Source organism: Phycodurus eques, chromosome 21 (assembly GCF_024500275.1).
Source record: "Phycodurus eques isolate BA_2022a chromosome 21, UOR_Pequ_1.1, whole genome shotgun sequence".
Lineage (NCBI taxonomy): Eukaryota > Metazoa > Chordata > Actinopteri > Syngnathiformes > Syngnathidae > Phycodurus > Phycodurus eques.
In genome coordinates, this window is record NC_084545.1 from 9068450 (window position 1) to 9083880 (window position 15431).

At 40.1% G+C, this 15431-nt stretch overlaps 2 protein-coding genes across 2 annotated transcripts in view; one reads left to right on the top strand and one right to left on the bottom strand.

The window, feature by feature from the left end:
* The window catches only part of prkdc (protein kinase, DNA-activated, catalytic subunit), a 37075-nt gene extending 33948 nt beyond the window's left edge, over positions 1–3127 (top strand). The window contains 7 exon segments of the mRNA XM_061667086.1: positions 921–1007; positions 1118–1189; positions 1265–1466; positions 1587–1775; positions 1886–1936; positions 1938–2026; positions 2540–3127. Of these exon segments, the coding sequence (XP_061523070.1) occupies positions 921–1007; positions 1118–1189; positions 1265–1466; positions 1587–1775; positions 1886–1936; positions 1938–2026; positions 2540–2744 (895 nt within the window). The 3' untranslated portion in view covers positions 2745–3127.
* On the bottom strand, positions 3086–14843 carry garem (GRB2 associated, regulator of MAPK1). Its single transcript, XM_061667087.1, has 6 exons — positions 14492–14843; positions 13092–13232; positions 12707–12837; positions 10349–11545; positions 10123–10277; positions 3086–8602 (listed from the first exon to the last, which is right to left on the bottom strand). Exons 1-6 carry the CDS (start codon positions 14610–14612, stop codon positions 7744–7746), a joined length of 2604 nt encoding a protein of 867 aa, XP_061523071.1. The 5' UTR covers positions 14613–14843; the 3' UTR covers positions 3086–7743.
* Positions 14844–15431: the final 588 nt, after the last annotated feature.

A 15431-nucleotide genomic window follows, 5' to 3' on the forward strand; every position in this document is an offset into this window, starting at 1 on the left:
ATTGAACACTCTAAATTGCCCGTAGGTGTGAATGGTTGTTTGTTTCTATGTGCCCTGCGATTGGCCGGCGACCGGTTCATGGTGTATCCTGCCTCCCGCCCGAAGATAGCTGGGATAGGCTCCGGCAGCCCGCGACCCTCGTGAGGAGAAGCGGTGAAGCAAATGGATGGCACTTGTCCTCATCAGAGTCCTGGGTGAACTGGAACCGACAGTATACCATCCAACTGGGCAAGAGGCAGGGTCCACCCCGGACTGGTCGCCAGCCAATGGCAGGGCATTATGCACTATATACAGTATTTCCTATTAATGTATTTTCCATTAAGCATATAAACGAATACTATCAATGTATTGTAATTCAAAAAATATATATATATTTATTTAGCGGCCGCTTGCTGATCAGTCTGGCGATCCAATGAATTATTTCTACGTAGCCAATTGTACAAAATCCCAGCAAAGGCAGATAGATTTTCTTTATTTAGTCCAGATACTAACCTAGGAGCAGCCATAAATATTTGTCATCAGCATCAGTAGCACAATATTAAACTAGAGCGGCTCCAACTACCGGAGACAAATTCCTTGGGTGTTTTCTTGGACATACTTGGCAAATAAAGATTATTCTGATTCTGATTCTGAATATTTGGACACCAGGATGCCTCACTAGGACGAAGTTACACCACATGATTTATTGATTTTATGATTGTCTGTGTGTTTACTATGTACTGTATATTTATGATTGAATTTTTTTAGCTTAGTTTGCAGTTTAGTTTGAATTGGCATGATTCTACGCCACCTGTCACCCCATTTTTTGTTTGCCGTTGTATTTTATGTGCAGTATGATGAAAGCTTTTACAGCCCACAAAGTATCTTTCTTGTGCTTTGAAAGACATATTTTTTGTAATCTGCAATTTCCTGCTTTTCAGGTCTCGTGACATCTACAATAAGTGGCTGTCCACTTTTTCTCGAAAATCAGAAGAGTCTGGGGTAACACTGTATGCTGCAGCTTACATGTACGTCTCCTGAGCCTATGCTCATTCATAAACTGCTGTAATGCAGTTTATCATCTGTATATTATTTCAAAGCATTGTGCCTCACCACAGTAGTGTTTAATATTTGGCAGGAGAGCAAAACGCGCTGATGCTATCAGCAACTTTTCCAACGTTTCGCAGCAAGTGCCCGCTGATCTCCTCAAGTAAGTGAGATCTCCGGATTGATCGCTGAGGAGGACATCTGACGTCAAATATCTGATCTCTTTTTCCATTTCTAGGAGAGCTTTCCTTAAGATGTGCAACAGTCCTGAAGCCTTTCTTTCCCTGCGCTCCCACTTCATCAGCTCGCATGCGTTACTGTGCGTCAGCCATTGGCTGCTAGGCATTGGGGACCGTCATAGCTCCAACTTCATGATCAACACGGAAACGGGAGGCATGATTGGCATCGACTTTGGTCATGCATTTGGCTCAGCCACGCAGGTAGAACAACCAAAATGAAATTTCATGATTGTACCTCAAATTGCACTAACTACTGCAAAAGGGATGCAGGATGCTCATCTAGTGTTAATTAAACTTCAATGTGGTGGTTTTTCCTCCCAGTTCCTTTCGGTCCCCGAGCTCATGCCTTTCCGACTGACCAGACAGTTTGTCAATCTAATGCAACCCGTGAAGGAGTCCGGTTTGATCCAGAGTGTCATGGCGCACTCCCTCCGAGCGTACAGGAACGAACCGGACCTGCTGCTAAACACAATGGATGTGTTCGTCAAGGAACCATCGCTGGACTGGAAGGTGCGCACGCGGTCCAAAACACTGTCATTTGTCTTGTCAACTTGTTTTTTTGTTGTTGTGGTTTTTTTTTTTTTAAATCACTGCAATCCACACATTTTGCCCTCGCACAGAACTTTGAAATAAAGCAACTGAAGAAGGGAGGTACGTGGACAAAGAGCGTAGGATACCAACGAAATCAACTGGTATCCTTTGCAGAAGGTGAACTTTGCCAGACGAAAACTGGAGGGTGCAAATCCTGCCACTATAACCAGGTATGATCATTAAATCATAACTTGTTAATGAGGTACAATGAACCCCCGCTTATCACGGGAGGCAATAGGTGAAAAAACGTGATATAGAGATGAAATATAAATATTTAGCGGCTGATGCCCTTTTGGCAGTTCACTGGACGGGACAAACAGTCAAAGGTACAAATACAAAATGGAAACACTAGCAAGGAGCTACAGTTTGCCAAAAAACACACCCAGACGCCCACATACTGGCTTAGCGGCCAAGTTGGGTCAACCGGCTTCAGGCCCTGATGTCACTCACTAGGCCACGCCCCTGTAAAGTACACATACAACTCTACAGGTGTTGTTGTGACTTTTGGCTCGTCGTAATGTGCAATAGGCTAATTACAATTTGTTAGTGTGGCAGGGTCACGAATGGAAATATGAATGTTAGTTAATTTTTCAAATTGCTTAAAAGTTCAATTAAGTAATATACTGCTTGTCATGTACGTTCTCCTCGTACTCCGGTGTGATCAGATGTTTCCTTGTTGACAGTGAGGAGCTAAAGCTGGGCTTCGAGAAGGACCCGGCCTTCCAGGGGATGCAGTCGGTCGCCCTGGGGACGCCTGAGCATAACATCCGCGCAAGGGAACCGTCCGCGGGTCTGTCCGTGGAGAAGCAGGTGGACTGTCTACTCGACCAAGCCACGGACTCAAATGTGCTTGGGAGAACGTGGGTGGGCTGGGAGCCGTGGTTGTGATGACTCATGTTGCGTTTGATTGCGAACAGGTTTGGCGGGTGCGGTTACCCAAACTGCTAACGCAACTAAATGTGCCAGCAAGTCTAATGGTGGAAAAAGACAACTCTCATTCAAAATGCATTAGCAGTAGCTTTACCTCTGCAGCCAATTCAGCGACTTTTCCGACCCCTTTTTTCTTTTAATTATGACATCATCAAACACACACACATCTGGACTAAGCCTGCAGCTTTGCATACCTTGATGTAGTAGCCTCCATAAGTGTACAACCCATCAAAAAGTACATTTTTCATAATATGCACACTTTACGTAATGTGATAAGTGTTTGCTTAAATTGTTGGTATTGTTGTATTGGTAATTACAAATAAATGTTAAGAAGTTTGGAACATTTGACTTTAGAATGGTTGTTACTTTACAATGTCCTTACGTTTTTCATTCAAAATCGAGAGGTTTCTCGCTTTGACTTGGACCAACTTTAGGCAGCCATCTTCTATTAAATCTTTTCCTTTTCTGTAGCGCACGTCGAGACACAACCTCTGACACAAAAAGTTTTTTTATTCACACATCAGTCACTTAATTTGTGAATCACTTGGCATGCAGCATTTCTAGTTACCAACAATGCATAAATATTTAGATAAGTGGTGCTAAACACAAACCGCCTAAACTGAGAAACTATGTAATGTCACTTTTGTGCCATATTTTCACCACTTGATGACGATTGTCTTCACCGTGCTTTATGGTATATTAAATACCTTGAAAATTGAAATCAATTGAGTTGTACAGGTCAATTGAGCAATCAATTGAGTTGTACATTGTACAGGTCACAATGCTGGAAAAGGTTTTGGAATTATTTATCTTGGCTTTTTTTTTTTTTTAAATCACAAAAGCCTGGCATTTGAACAGGTGCGTAGACTTTAAATCCACAGTTTATTGTAACATAATGTACAAGTTTCCACTGCCAGCTCACTCTTTCCATGATGTGACACATAACCAGACACCAAAAACTAAACACTTCTTTGACAGCGTCAATAAAAACGGACTTATGAGAGTGCTGGTGTAGCAGATGTGGTGCATATTGTTATCATACATTCAGACCGCTAAATGATTTAAACAGAACACTGATATAGTACCGTTAATTCATTTAATAGGTTATACAATCAACAATAGCTAAACAAAGTATGTTGAAAGACAACTGAAGGCTTCAGTAATATTCCACCGATACTTTTCCAAAATGTAATTAAACCCTGTTATTTCCCTCCTCCTGCACAGAGTTGAGTTCATACATACATCAGTTCTTCAAGTAAAATGACACATTTGGGTAAAATTTCTTTGGCATTGACATTTGTACTAATGATACAAATGGTGAAGCCAATGTGTAATCGTATTCTTTTCTTGTTCCTTCATGTGATGACTTGCATTATGGAAAGCCATTTGAGCATTTATTCGATATCCTTGACGTCCATCTTAAGGTCCACGTACTAGTATGATCTGTCCTGAAACCTTTAAGCGCACTAGTAACGTTTTTTGTTTTTTTTCTTTCCACCACTGAATGACATCTGCACATCAGTAGGATGACTTTGGCATACAAGTAGGACAACTGTTATCAGTGAGGCAAAACTGTGCACTAATTGACATCTGTGCGCTACTAGTACTAATATTAGTGCACTGAATTGTTTTACTAGTGAGGACAAAGAGCGTACTAATACATGGACCTGAAGCTGGATATCAAGGCTATCGAAAAAAACACTTCAACAGCTTTCTGTACTTGCACGGAATAATCACCACTTTGTCACAAATCAATTCTCCTTTAAAAGTAAAGATACTGTGATTAAAGATATCGGGAAACATATAAATTTAACTGGTTTATTATTGATGTTTAATCCCATCATGTGACTGAGGCTGCTAGATTCTCTTTATTTTACAAACGTGTGGCTGCACAACCCATTTATCGCAGTAAGTTACAAACAATGCAAACTCACGCAATTTTTTGTTTAAAAAAAATTAACGAGCTTTTTTACCTTTAAAAAAAAATATCTTGCATTATTAATCACTTAAAAAAACATTTGCAGATAAGAAAAGTCAAAATAAGCATGTAACACTTCAGGAGAAACAAAGAAGCAGATCTAGTGTAAATGTTGAGGTACCTTCATTCCTCATGGGTCTGACTAATACAATGCTGGATAGTTTTTCTATTCGAGGAGGAAAATAACTGCATAAGTACATTATACTCTTAATTTAAAGCTGAAAGAAGAAACAAAAGTGTGGTACCGATACGAATCATTATTTGATCAGAGCACAACCATCACATGCAGAGATGAGAATAGAAAAAAAATCCACAAGTACTACGCTAAAAACACAAACAAAAAATGAATTAAGTCAAATTATGATGGGAACAAAAAAATAAAATTAATTCTACAGAGTTTTTTGAAAATAAAATCCTAATACAAATTCATGATTTGGAGGCAACAATGTTGTGATATTGCAAGAAAAAAGTCTTAATGCAGTGTTTCCCTGCATATTCACTATTACAAAGTTTTATTTTTATAACCTTTGTTGTTTGTTGAAAAACACACTTTTTTGCTGTTTTGTGTTCAGCCCAAAGCCATCTCTAATATAAAAGTATTGCTTTGGTGCCAAGAACTACAGGTACAGTTTAGTAAATTAGGATATGGTGGAAAAGTTCATTCTTTAGTTCAGTACTCATATTTGCTCATTAAATATATTAAAAATCAAATCATGAAATATTTCACTTTTTGTATTGCACTACTGAAATAGGTGAAGCTCTCGACGCTATTCTAATTTATTGAGATGCACTTGCTTATACGTTTTTTTTTTTGTTTTTTTTTTAAACTTGAAAAAGTATAACTTTGTTCTCAATGACTTTTTTTCTTTAAAATAATACATTCTCCCATCGACTTTTTGCTTGTAACTTTACTGTAGATGTAATACTCCTTTTTACAAAATAAGCCCATCAATATTAATGGTCGTGTTCTCATCCCAAATGATTTAGGAAAATTGTTTTACCAAAATGAAATGTCCTTTCTTTTCATCACAGGACACTTAATCCAACGAGGCCGACGACATATCATTTTAGTTGATTAAAAAAAAAAAAAAAAGACGAAGTGCATTCCCTCTTCGGATAATTTAACGTTGTTTACACGTTCTGTAACGGCAATAAAAGTGCATACTGCGTATTTACTTTTGGTACTCTTTAGATGTTAGCTACAGAAGATAGATTAGTCAATGACTATGTTTGTTAACAAAAGGCACAGTTAGATGGCAGCGTAGACGAGAACCTGTTGAACTTCACTGATAGCCATCTGGATCTTTCTTTTTAATTGTTGGGCGCTTCACTTATTAGTTTTAACTTTTGGGGAAGAAAAAAAAATATTTTTGTGGAGGTTGATGATCGGGAAAATAAACTGAAAAAGATTTCAGAGCTTGTTTGGTATCAGGAGGAATAAAGTAAATACCGGGGAAGGGAGAAATCGAATACAATCACAAACCTGACTTTTGTGGAAAACAATCTGAAATTTTAGTGTTTAGATTTTGTTTTACTGACCAGCCCTAACGGCATTTAGAGCACATATTCGATATCCAGTTTAAGGTCCATGTACTAGTACGCTCTTTGTCCTTACTAGTAAGATAATTCAGCGCAGTAGTTGTCTAGTGAGGACAAAGGGCCTACTAAAACATAGACCTTAAATTGACTATCAAGGATATTGAATAAATGCTGTTTCCATACTGCAACTCTGACCTTGTTACTGCTAACAATAGTTCGCGATGTTCCAACTTGGATACAAATTCAGGTTATGCTGCTGCAGTGGCAAGAGAACTCCATCATCAACCACCCCTTAATCTATTACACCGTAATACATTTACAATATGGCAAGACAGACGGTATGCCCGATTAAAAGAACAGTATGTGGTTCTCATAGCTGCAATACAAACACTGTTAAGCAAAGCATTATGTGGTAACCCCATTATGGACATTTCATGTTGGGCTCTAGTGACAGGAAGGTGGGTACATTCAATCAAATAAGATGGTAGTGTATTGGCTGAAAGTTAATTAGGCCAAATTTGTTTTACAGTAGACATCAACTAAGAGAGACAAGCAGCTTGAAGCAAGCACGCTTTACTTCTTATTTGGAGAGTTCTGAGAGTGAGATCAAGTGCGAGGGAATACTTTTTTTTTTTTTTTTTTTTTTTTAAAGTGTCTCAATTCATTTAAGTGTGTTTAAAGTGTGTGGGAGGGGTAAACTACTCTTTATTGCAGATTTTAACCTGTTGCGAGTGGGTCAGTTCACTGTACGACGACTACTCTTTTGTCTTTGAATTTTGTGGCAGTCCGATGCCCTGTAGCACTATTCTGCCTCCCACAGGTCAGCTTTGGTACTACACCAGACTTATGGTTTGAGGAAGAGACTACCAATTGTCAGTGGAGATATCGTAATGGGTGTGGTGTGCTGTGTTGGTCCTTTGGAGTACACCACACAATATAAGAGCAGTAAGAACAAATTTTTTTTCCTTGTCACGTGTGGGATCTCACATTTGAAAAATCTGTCCAGATGGTAAAAATAGGTGTACCCCGCAAGCTGTTCTGGAGTTTGGTTTTGATACCGAGAACTTGTAAGCTCAATACACTATACCTAGATAGCTCCAAATGTGTTATAAACTATAGCAGTCCCGTATATTTAGTTTTTTTAGCAGATCCTCATGTTCCCTGTGCCAGTCACATCAATGACTGCCCCCACCCCCTCCATTTTTTTATATATATACATTTGTTGGCATGAATGCTAGAGGCAAAAAGAAAAATCATTGCTGACATGAAAAATGGCCCAATCAAAAGTGCTAAATAATTCCATCTGGTTTGCAAATAGCAGTCACAGATTTAAATGGTGATAGGAAGGGTCCCGCCACAATGTGCTGACTTGGAAATAAGGTCACATTGTGGCTGAGGGGTGCATAGCGTATAGTTCACCCAAGGCGGTCTCCGTTCCAGTCATATCTTCGGTCTCCATCCGTTAATGAACTGCATGAGTTTCTTCACTTGCAGTTTGCTCAGCTGGAAGTCCTCATAGAGAATCTCTTCGGTGAGCTGTAGTAACAAGTTCCCGTCGATCTTCTCGGAAATAAAGAGAGCCGTGATGTCGTCGGTCAGACCGATAAATCGCAGGGATTTGGACACCTGTTCTATGGAGAGGCCGGCCAGGTTGGGCGGGGGCTGCCACTGTGCTGAGGGAGACCCCGATATCGCGCCTGGAGATTCTCTGCTTGAGATGGAACTCTGGCTTTGTGTTTCCTGTTCTTGTTGCGTAACGAGGCAGCAAGTTGAGCTGTCCTGCTGACCATCACAAGCTGATTCAGATGCTAACTCTGAATTCTTCTTCATGCTGTTTGACTTTGCTGTTCTTGGAGGTAAGATGGGGCATGAGAGGCTCTGCTTGGCGTCGCATCCGTCTATCGGTTTGTCTCTGTACATTTCCGAATTGTAACTGGAAGTTTTGGTGCAGGACTTACTTCGAGACTCGTTCCGCAACCTGAGGCTTTCACAGCTGTGCGGGTGCTCTCGGTCGTCAAAGTCGGCGAGGCTACAAGTTTTGGGGTTGCTCGTGGACCTATTTCTTGGGTAACTGTAATAGCTGCGGCAGCCGGGGGGCAGAAAGTCATCTAAAGCGCGACAATCTCCTCCGCTGAAGTTGTTGGGCCAAGACAACCGGGAGGACATCCCGTCGGTCGGCAAGCTACTGCTCGGCAACGCGACACCTGGCTCGCCGCTGGCGGGACAGGTCCAGTTACACGGGTAGCACACGCTGCTTTTCTCTTGCACATCAGACGCCTCTTGTTTGCATTTTCCACTACTGATGGGGGGGAAGAGATTAGACATATCGACATGCAGACCTCAACATAAAAGATGAATTTCATATCACAATTCAGGTTGCAAAGGGGTGGAAAATTTAGGGAATGTTTCCAGAAAATTTCATAGGATTTTAAGGTGGAAATATAAATATTTCAAAATGGAAACTGTTCATAAGAATTTATGGCAACTAATAGGAATTAACTAGGAATTTAGGGTAATTTAATAGAAAGGTGTAATATTCAAGCGTAACTATAAAGTAGGGCCGGACCGATTAATCAGCCAGATATTATAGCCCTTTTCAAATCATAAATTTTTTTGCTGTTCTATTTTTTTTTTTTTAAACACTGTACAACGTGAGACAAAGATAATGGCGTTCATCCATCCAATTTCCGTTTTGCTTAACCTCACTAGGGTCGTGGGCGTGCTTGAGCCTATCCCAGCTAACTTTGGGCAGTAGGCGGGGTACACCCTGAACTGGTAATGACATTCAAACAAGCATTTAGGAACGGGGGGGGGGGGGGGGTTAAAAAATAAGTAAATAAACATTTTAAAAATTGGCCGATTTTGTCCCATTTTTAACTCTGTTGTAAAGTTCAACAAAAAGTATTGTAAAACAGTCAAGTGTTTTGCCTTCAATTCATATCATAATTGTTGTGTTAAGTGACCCCAAAAAAGTTATTTTATTCAATATAATATATATATATATATATATAATTATATACAATTTTTTGTAATTGTGTTTTTTAAATCAGCCGATTTATTGATGATTGATATTTTATTCTACCAAATATCAGACTCAGCCTAAAAAAAATTCATATTGGTCAGGTCCTAATAGTAAAAAAAATTTTTGTCATACGCAGATATTCATGCAAAATGGATAGCTCTCCTTGCCCACATGCGAGGGCATTACAGTACCTTCTCCAATTTTGATGAGGGAACACTGATGCGCAAACTAGTTCATTGCATGCCATTTATAAGCAAGGTTACCCTGTATGCAAACATTTGTTTAGAAATTAAATCCACTGTATAGATTTGACAATTGAATTCACTGCCTGAATTGATGAGCTGACAAAGAAAAATAAATGCCTTTTTACACTATGATATATATGTAAACAGACAAAAGCTAAATATCAGCTATTGTCATCTTTGATAACTCTTGAAGACATCTTGTGTAAAACAAAAGACAGTAGATGTTTAAAGTTCCTACAGGTGCTTTCTCCCCGTCTCCTGCTATAGCGTTCCACCATTTACGCGTGCCGGAAGAAAGTGCTTTGACCTGTTTTGCCGAATGCGGAAGTTAGTTGCACATGTACCCTGTAGTACGGTTGAAACATTGAACACTGGGATGGATATGTGCAGTCAAAAGTTTAGAGGAGGTCAAATTAAGTTAACCTGTTAAGATTATAGTGCATTTTAGGTTTATCCTGAAATGAAGGTTAATTTACCTAATTTTTTGTGAGTACTATATCTTATTAGAAAAAACAGCATTTAATGTGTATGTATAATATTGTGACTTCTTACATGCTGTGGAGGCCAGAGGAGTAATAGGAAAGGGTTGGACTTGGCGAGCGGGTCTCTTGCTGCAGAGGCTTCGACAGCATCGGTACCGTCGGCATCTGTTTCAAACTACGCGGAGGAATCGGCGGGGCGTTCAATAGGCGGCATTCTTCTTTCACCTAGAAAAGTATTACATGGTGTAGAACTTGGCAGCACAACTAGCCAAAATGTCAGAAACAGTGATACTCACAGCTTCAGATTTGGGCGGGACCGGCGGTGGAGTGAGAGCCACATCAGGAATGGTAATTGAGCCAAGGGGGCATGTGAGCGGGCAAGACGGGGTTGTTGTTGTCGTAACGCAACCGTTATTAAGAGCTTGAACGCCCTCAGTTAAAGATGACTTGGGGATCTGGCTTTTTAAGTCGTTCAACCACAGCTCCTCATAGGGAACGTCAGTCTTGACGAGTGACGCCTGCGCGTTGGGGCAGTCAAACATTTCTGCGGAAAAGTTTTCGTTTTCCGCCGAGTCTGTTGGAATGCTGTCGGAGGGCAAAAGAGCCCAATCGCCGCAGAGGCTCACGCATCCCTGCAAGTTGACCTCACTGTTGCTGTGCAAGTTGCTGCCATAAACGCACACAGAGAGCCGGTGGAAGGACTGTGTCAGTTCATCACGGGCGTACGTTAAAGAGCTGGGGATCTGCATGCTGTTGGGACACCCGTTGGAGGTTCCGCCACCGCAGCAGTTGCCGTTCCCGCTGCTCTGCTTCTTAGGGCTCTTCCCCTCGTCGTTCCAGTCCGTCCGCACATCCCGGACAGCGCGAGAGTAGTCGTCAATGTCAAACTGCTCCTGACAGAAAGAGAACCAGCGATGCACCATGGTCTCCAGCCATAACTCGCCTTGCAGCAGCTCCTCCGGAATAATAAATCGAGGCAGAGCCGTGTGGAAAGGGAAATGGATAGGGATTATTTTGCTGCTTTGCAGTACGCAGCACACAACCACCGTCTTGGTCTGAATGTTGACCAGTTTGTAGCGATGGCCCTCCCGAATGAGGTGGAGGTCGTGCTGGTTGCGGGGCGGACCGCTGGGCACCGTGACATTGACCGGCAGACGCGTTTTCTCGACGATGTTCCTGATGGTGTGCTCGCCGTCCTGCATCTGAAGCTCCAGCGGACTGCACGTGCTGAAACGGCCTTTGCATTGGAAAGGTAAGCTGATGCTCTCATTGGTGCGGTGGTTCATGCAGATCAAGCAGGGCATCTTGCCTCGACCCATCTTAGTGATGGAGTTTAGCCTGCCGATCTTCTTAAAAATGGTGTTGAATCTGGATTTTTCTTTGGAGGTCTTAGCATAGAGGATCTCGGCCTGGCCCATTAATGTCAATTCATCGCCAGTGCTTAGTGTTATATTGTAAACTTCAGTATCTTCATTGCATTCTCCTGAAGCCATCTACAAGAAATGAAAGCACAACCTTTACAAATTGTATTTCCATCCAACAGTCACATCAACTTTACTGGTCGATTCACTTTCTGTTGTTTATTGAACAGGACACAAAATGAGATACACTAGGCCAATTCTGACACCCAGATGCTCACACACACACTTACCAGATAAGTTCCTTATGTATTCACTAGCCCACACCCCTTAAAGGCACACATATAGCCCTACAGTTGTTCCCAACATACAGTCCAGTAAACTCCCGCTATTTGTGAGTGATGGGAACCGAGCCCTGCTGCAAAAATTTAAATCTGCCAATAATTGACGCTGTATTTGGGTGTAGATGCCAGGAAAGCACAGAGAGATCATCAAGCTTGGAGGCCATATTTCTAGCATGAACCCATGTTCCATAAATGACTATTAAGTACCATCACATGAGACTTATCAATAGTATTAGCGAGTATACTAGCCTATATAAAGAGCTAGCACAAACTGATGTGACACCACACATATATGCGCACTAGCACTTTACACAAACAGTAATAGGTCATTAAACTCATCTTTTGGCATTCACACACAATAAATGTTAGGGAACACTGGCAAATTGTAACAGTAAATACTATATAGGCTATAAGTACACACATCGGGAGCGAAGCAAAAACTGACTGATTAACCGCCAACAAAAAAGAACCTCTCAAACGCATGTGAAAAAAAACTATCAATGAATTAAACCGAACAACACCACCAAAATTCCACCAGATAGTTAAAGAAGAACTGGGACGCTCAAGAGAGAGGACATGGGTGAGAATAAAAGCAGCAGTGTGACTATTTTAGAATTTTTTAGATATGTAGGGTGGGTGTATATACTGGATTTGGGCCGGAAATTATTCCACTTTCACTACTAATTGCACTGATTTACTGTGCAAAACTTCGCTCACTGGTGTGGCTTTGAGTAAGCGTGTGCTGGCCATCAAGAGCGACTTCATGCTTGAGAGCCTGAAACGTGCTTGCTTTCATTCCTTTCACACACCCTAAACCTTAATCATTCCATACAATCAAATAATTTCTTTAAACTAATGAGAATAAAACTATTGATCACTTTATTTAAAAAAAAAAAAAAGTAAATGACCAAGACTGCCATAAAATGTGGCCTGTTTGAAATATTAGCAATACCTTAACATTGAAAGTGATTTCTTCCATGACGTATACCCTTTCAGGAAACGCTTTGGCCACTTCTTCTACACTGTTGAAGTATTGCACCGGCTCCTTGACATCTCGGTCCTGTTCCAGCAGCTTAAACTGGCCTGCAGTGGAGAAAAAAAAGTGCTATTTACACTATTCTCAAGCAAGCAATGAGATTTTGATGAAAATTTATTAATTAAGCTGTTTTAATTCTTATTCCACGAATGCAATATTAATCAGAATATCGTTATCGTGTTTAGACTACTGGGGGTACATGCACAACATATTCTTAAAAAACTAAATAAAATCTGGCTTGAGTTCCTCTTTCAGATGTTGACAAACTGGATTGTGTGTATCTTGCTTGAATACATCTTACCTTCATAGTGAACAGGGATTTCTATTTTAGGTCCAATCACGTAGTGTCCTTCCTCAAGACTGTGAGCAGTAATGGTTGTCCACTGACGACAGGAATGAATCAAGAGGTAGTCATTGTCTCGAAGGCCTTCGACCAACTGACCTGAAATATGAAAATAAATGAGTTATTCACTCCCAGGGACCAACTGCTGTCCAAGATAATGCCTCTCACTGCAATGATCATGACAAGTGACAAACAAAACAGTCATTTGGCATGCAAATTTGCACGTTCTCCCAGTGCTTGTGTGGGTTTTCTTCAGGTACTCTGGCTTCCTCCCACATTCCAAAAACATGCTTCTTAAGTTAACTGAAGACTAAAATTTTCCTTAGGTGCGATTCTGAAAGGTTTGTCTATATGTGCCTCCAAATGGCTGGCGACCAGTCTAGTCTCTCTAAATGTCAGCTGGGATAGGCTCCAGCTCACCCGCTGCAACCCTAGTGAGTGTAATAGGCATTCTAGAAAATGGACAGATGGAATTGTGGAGAGAAATCTAGTGGTCACTGCATAAGGAAATATTTAAAAAATGCATCATCATGGTAGCCACATCTTGAATGACTTGCCCAAACTCATCAGCGCTGTTAACCTTCATCTTAATACTTTTGTAATACCCAAAATACAACACACAACCTTTCGTTTTACCTATACAGGTGTATCAGAATTATCAATGCATTAAACGTTATTCTCAAAGTCCTACACAGACTCCCTCTACTGGTATGCAAAAGAATCACTGATTTCTTTTTTTTAATATAATTTACAACCAAACCTAAGAATGAATCAGGCATAAATTTACAATTTTGAGGATTATATTTTACAGCTAACAAAAACCTATAATTCACCATCTCAAAACAATTGAATTTTACGTTTTATGCGTTTAACGAACCGATACGAGTTTCACTTTTTAAATTGAAGTACTTAACTGTAAATGTAGTTTTCTACAATGTTCTAATTTATTGTGATGCTTTTGTAAGCATAATCATAAGCTAAAATGGTAATTTCATAACGTTTCCTGCATATTTGTCATGGCTGGGCAATACAATGTGTGCAATCTCAGTGCTGTAATTAAGTCATCCATCCGCAGCTGTCATCAACAGTCAAAAACAGACATAACCTCTCACTGACATCCACAAATTTGTCGCGTTGCACAGCAATAACGCCTTATTTGTAGGGTAAAAACACGTATATAATCCCTCCACAATATAAACGATAACTCGATTAGTTAAAAGCGTCGTGAAGACACTTTGCAATTGCACAGACACAAATCGCAGTTAGTAGCTAGCAAAAAAAAAAAAAAAAAAAAAAAAAGTTAGCTCGGAACACTTGGGAGCGTCAAAAAAAAATTATAATAATAAAAAGTGACTGACCGTTGTCCAGCTTGACGATTTGAGGCAACCTATAAGCACTGACAAGTTGATCTAACGGCAAGGCCGTCGTGCTCCAAGTAACATCTTTTAAATTGTTGTACAACATTGTTCCAAGGTCCATCTTGCTAGCTCACATTAGCCCACAGGAGGGCTAGCTAAGTGTAAACACGCTCACAGAAGGCTCCACAGCGACAACAAAACCCATAAATGCATCCAAACTCCATTTACGGCTTTGTATTTAGCACGATGCCTCTTAATTTGTGCATAATACTGCCAATTCATCTCTTTACGTGCCATTAAAATCCGTAATCTAATAATGAAGCAGAGCCATGTTTGTTTAGCTACTAAATAGAAGCAGATGAATAACGGAAACGAGTTTTTTTTCTTACAAAATAAGAGATTTTCTACCTCGCATACACGCACTTTCAGTGTAAAATTTAAAAGTTATTGCTAATATAGTGTTAAATATCTTACTTATTTAACCTGGGTCCCACCCAAGTCTTGTTATAATGTTACTGTGTTTGATATTTACTGGAAGCTCTTATTTTAAAGTTAAAAGTGTATGGGCCATTGCAGAATTGGAGGACATTTTCTGCAAGCAAAGTGATCATCCATGCACAGAAAGATGCACTTGTTTTGTAAAATATAGTGGTTCTAAAACACAAAATTACAAAATGTAGCTGTTGCTGTTGTAAAAGTGATTCTTAAGTATTTTACGGTGGCATTTTTCTGTCGTTTTTCCCTCGGATTACCAATTTCCATATTGCTGCCGTAGGGCCAAAACCCTCAGATTACCACATTAGGTACATTTCGTATTTTTTTCACCAATGTATACAACTGGTCATTCCCCACATGTGTGAGTTATTATCTTATATATATATATATATATATATATATATATATATATATATATAAATTATTGACCAATCAAATATGCTGT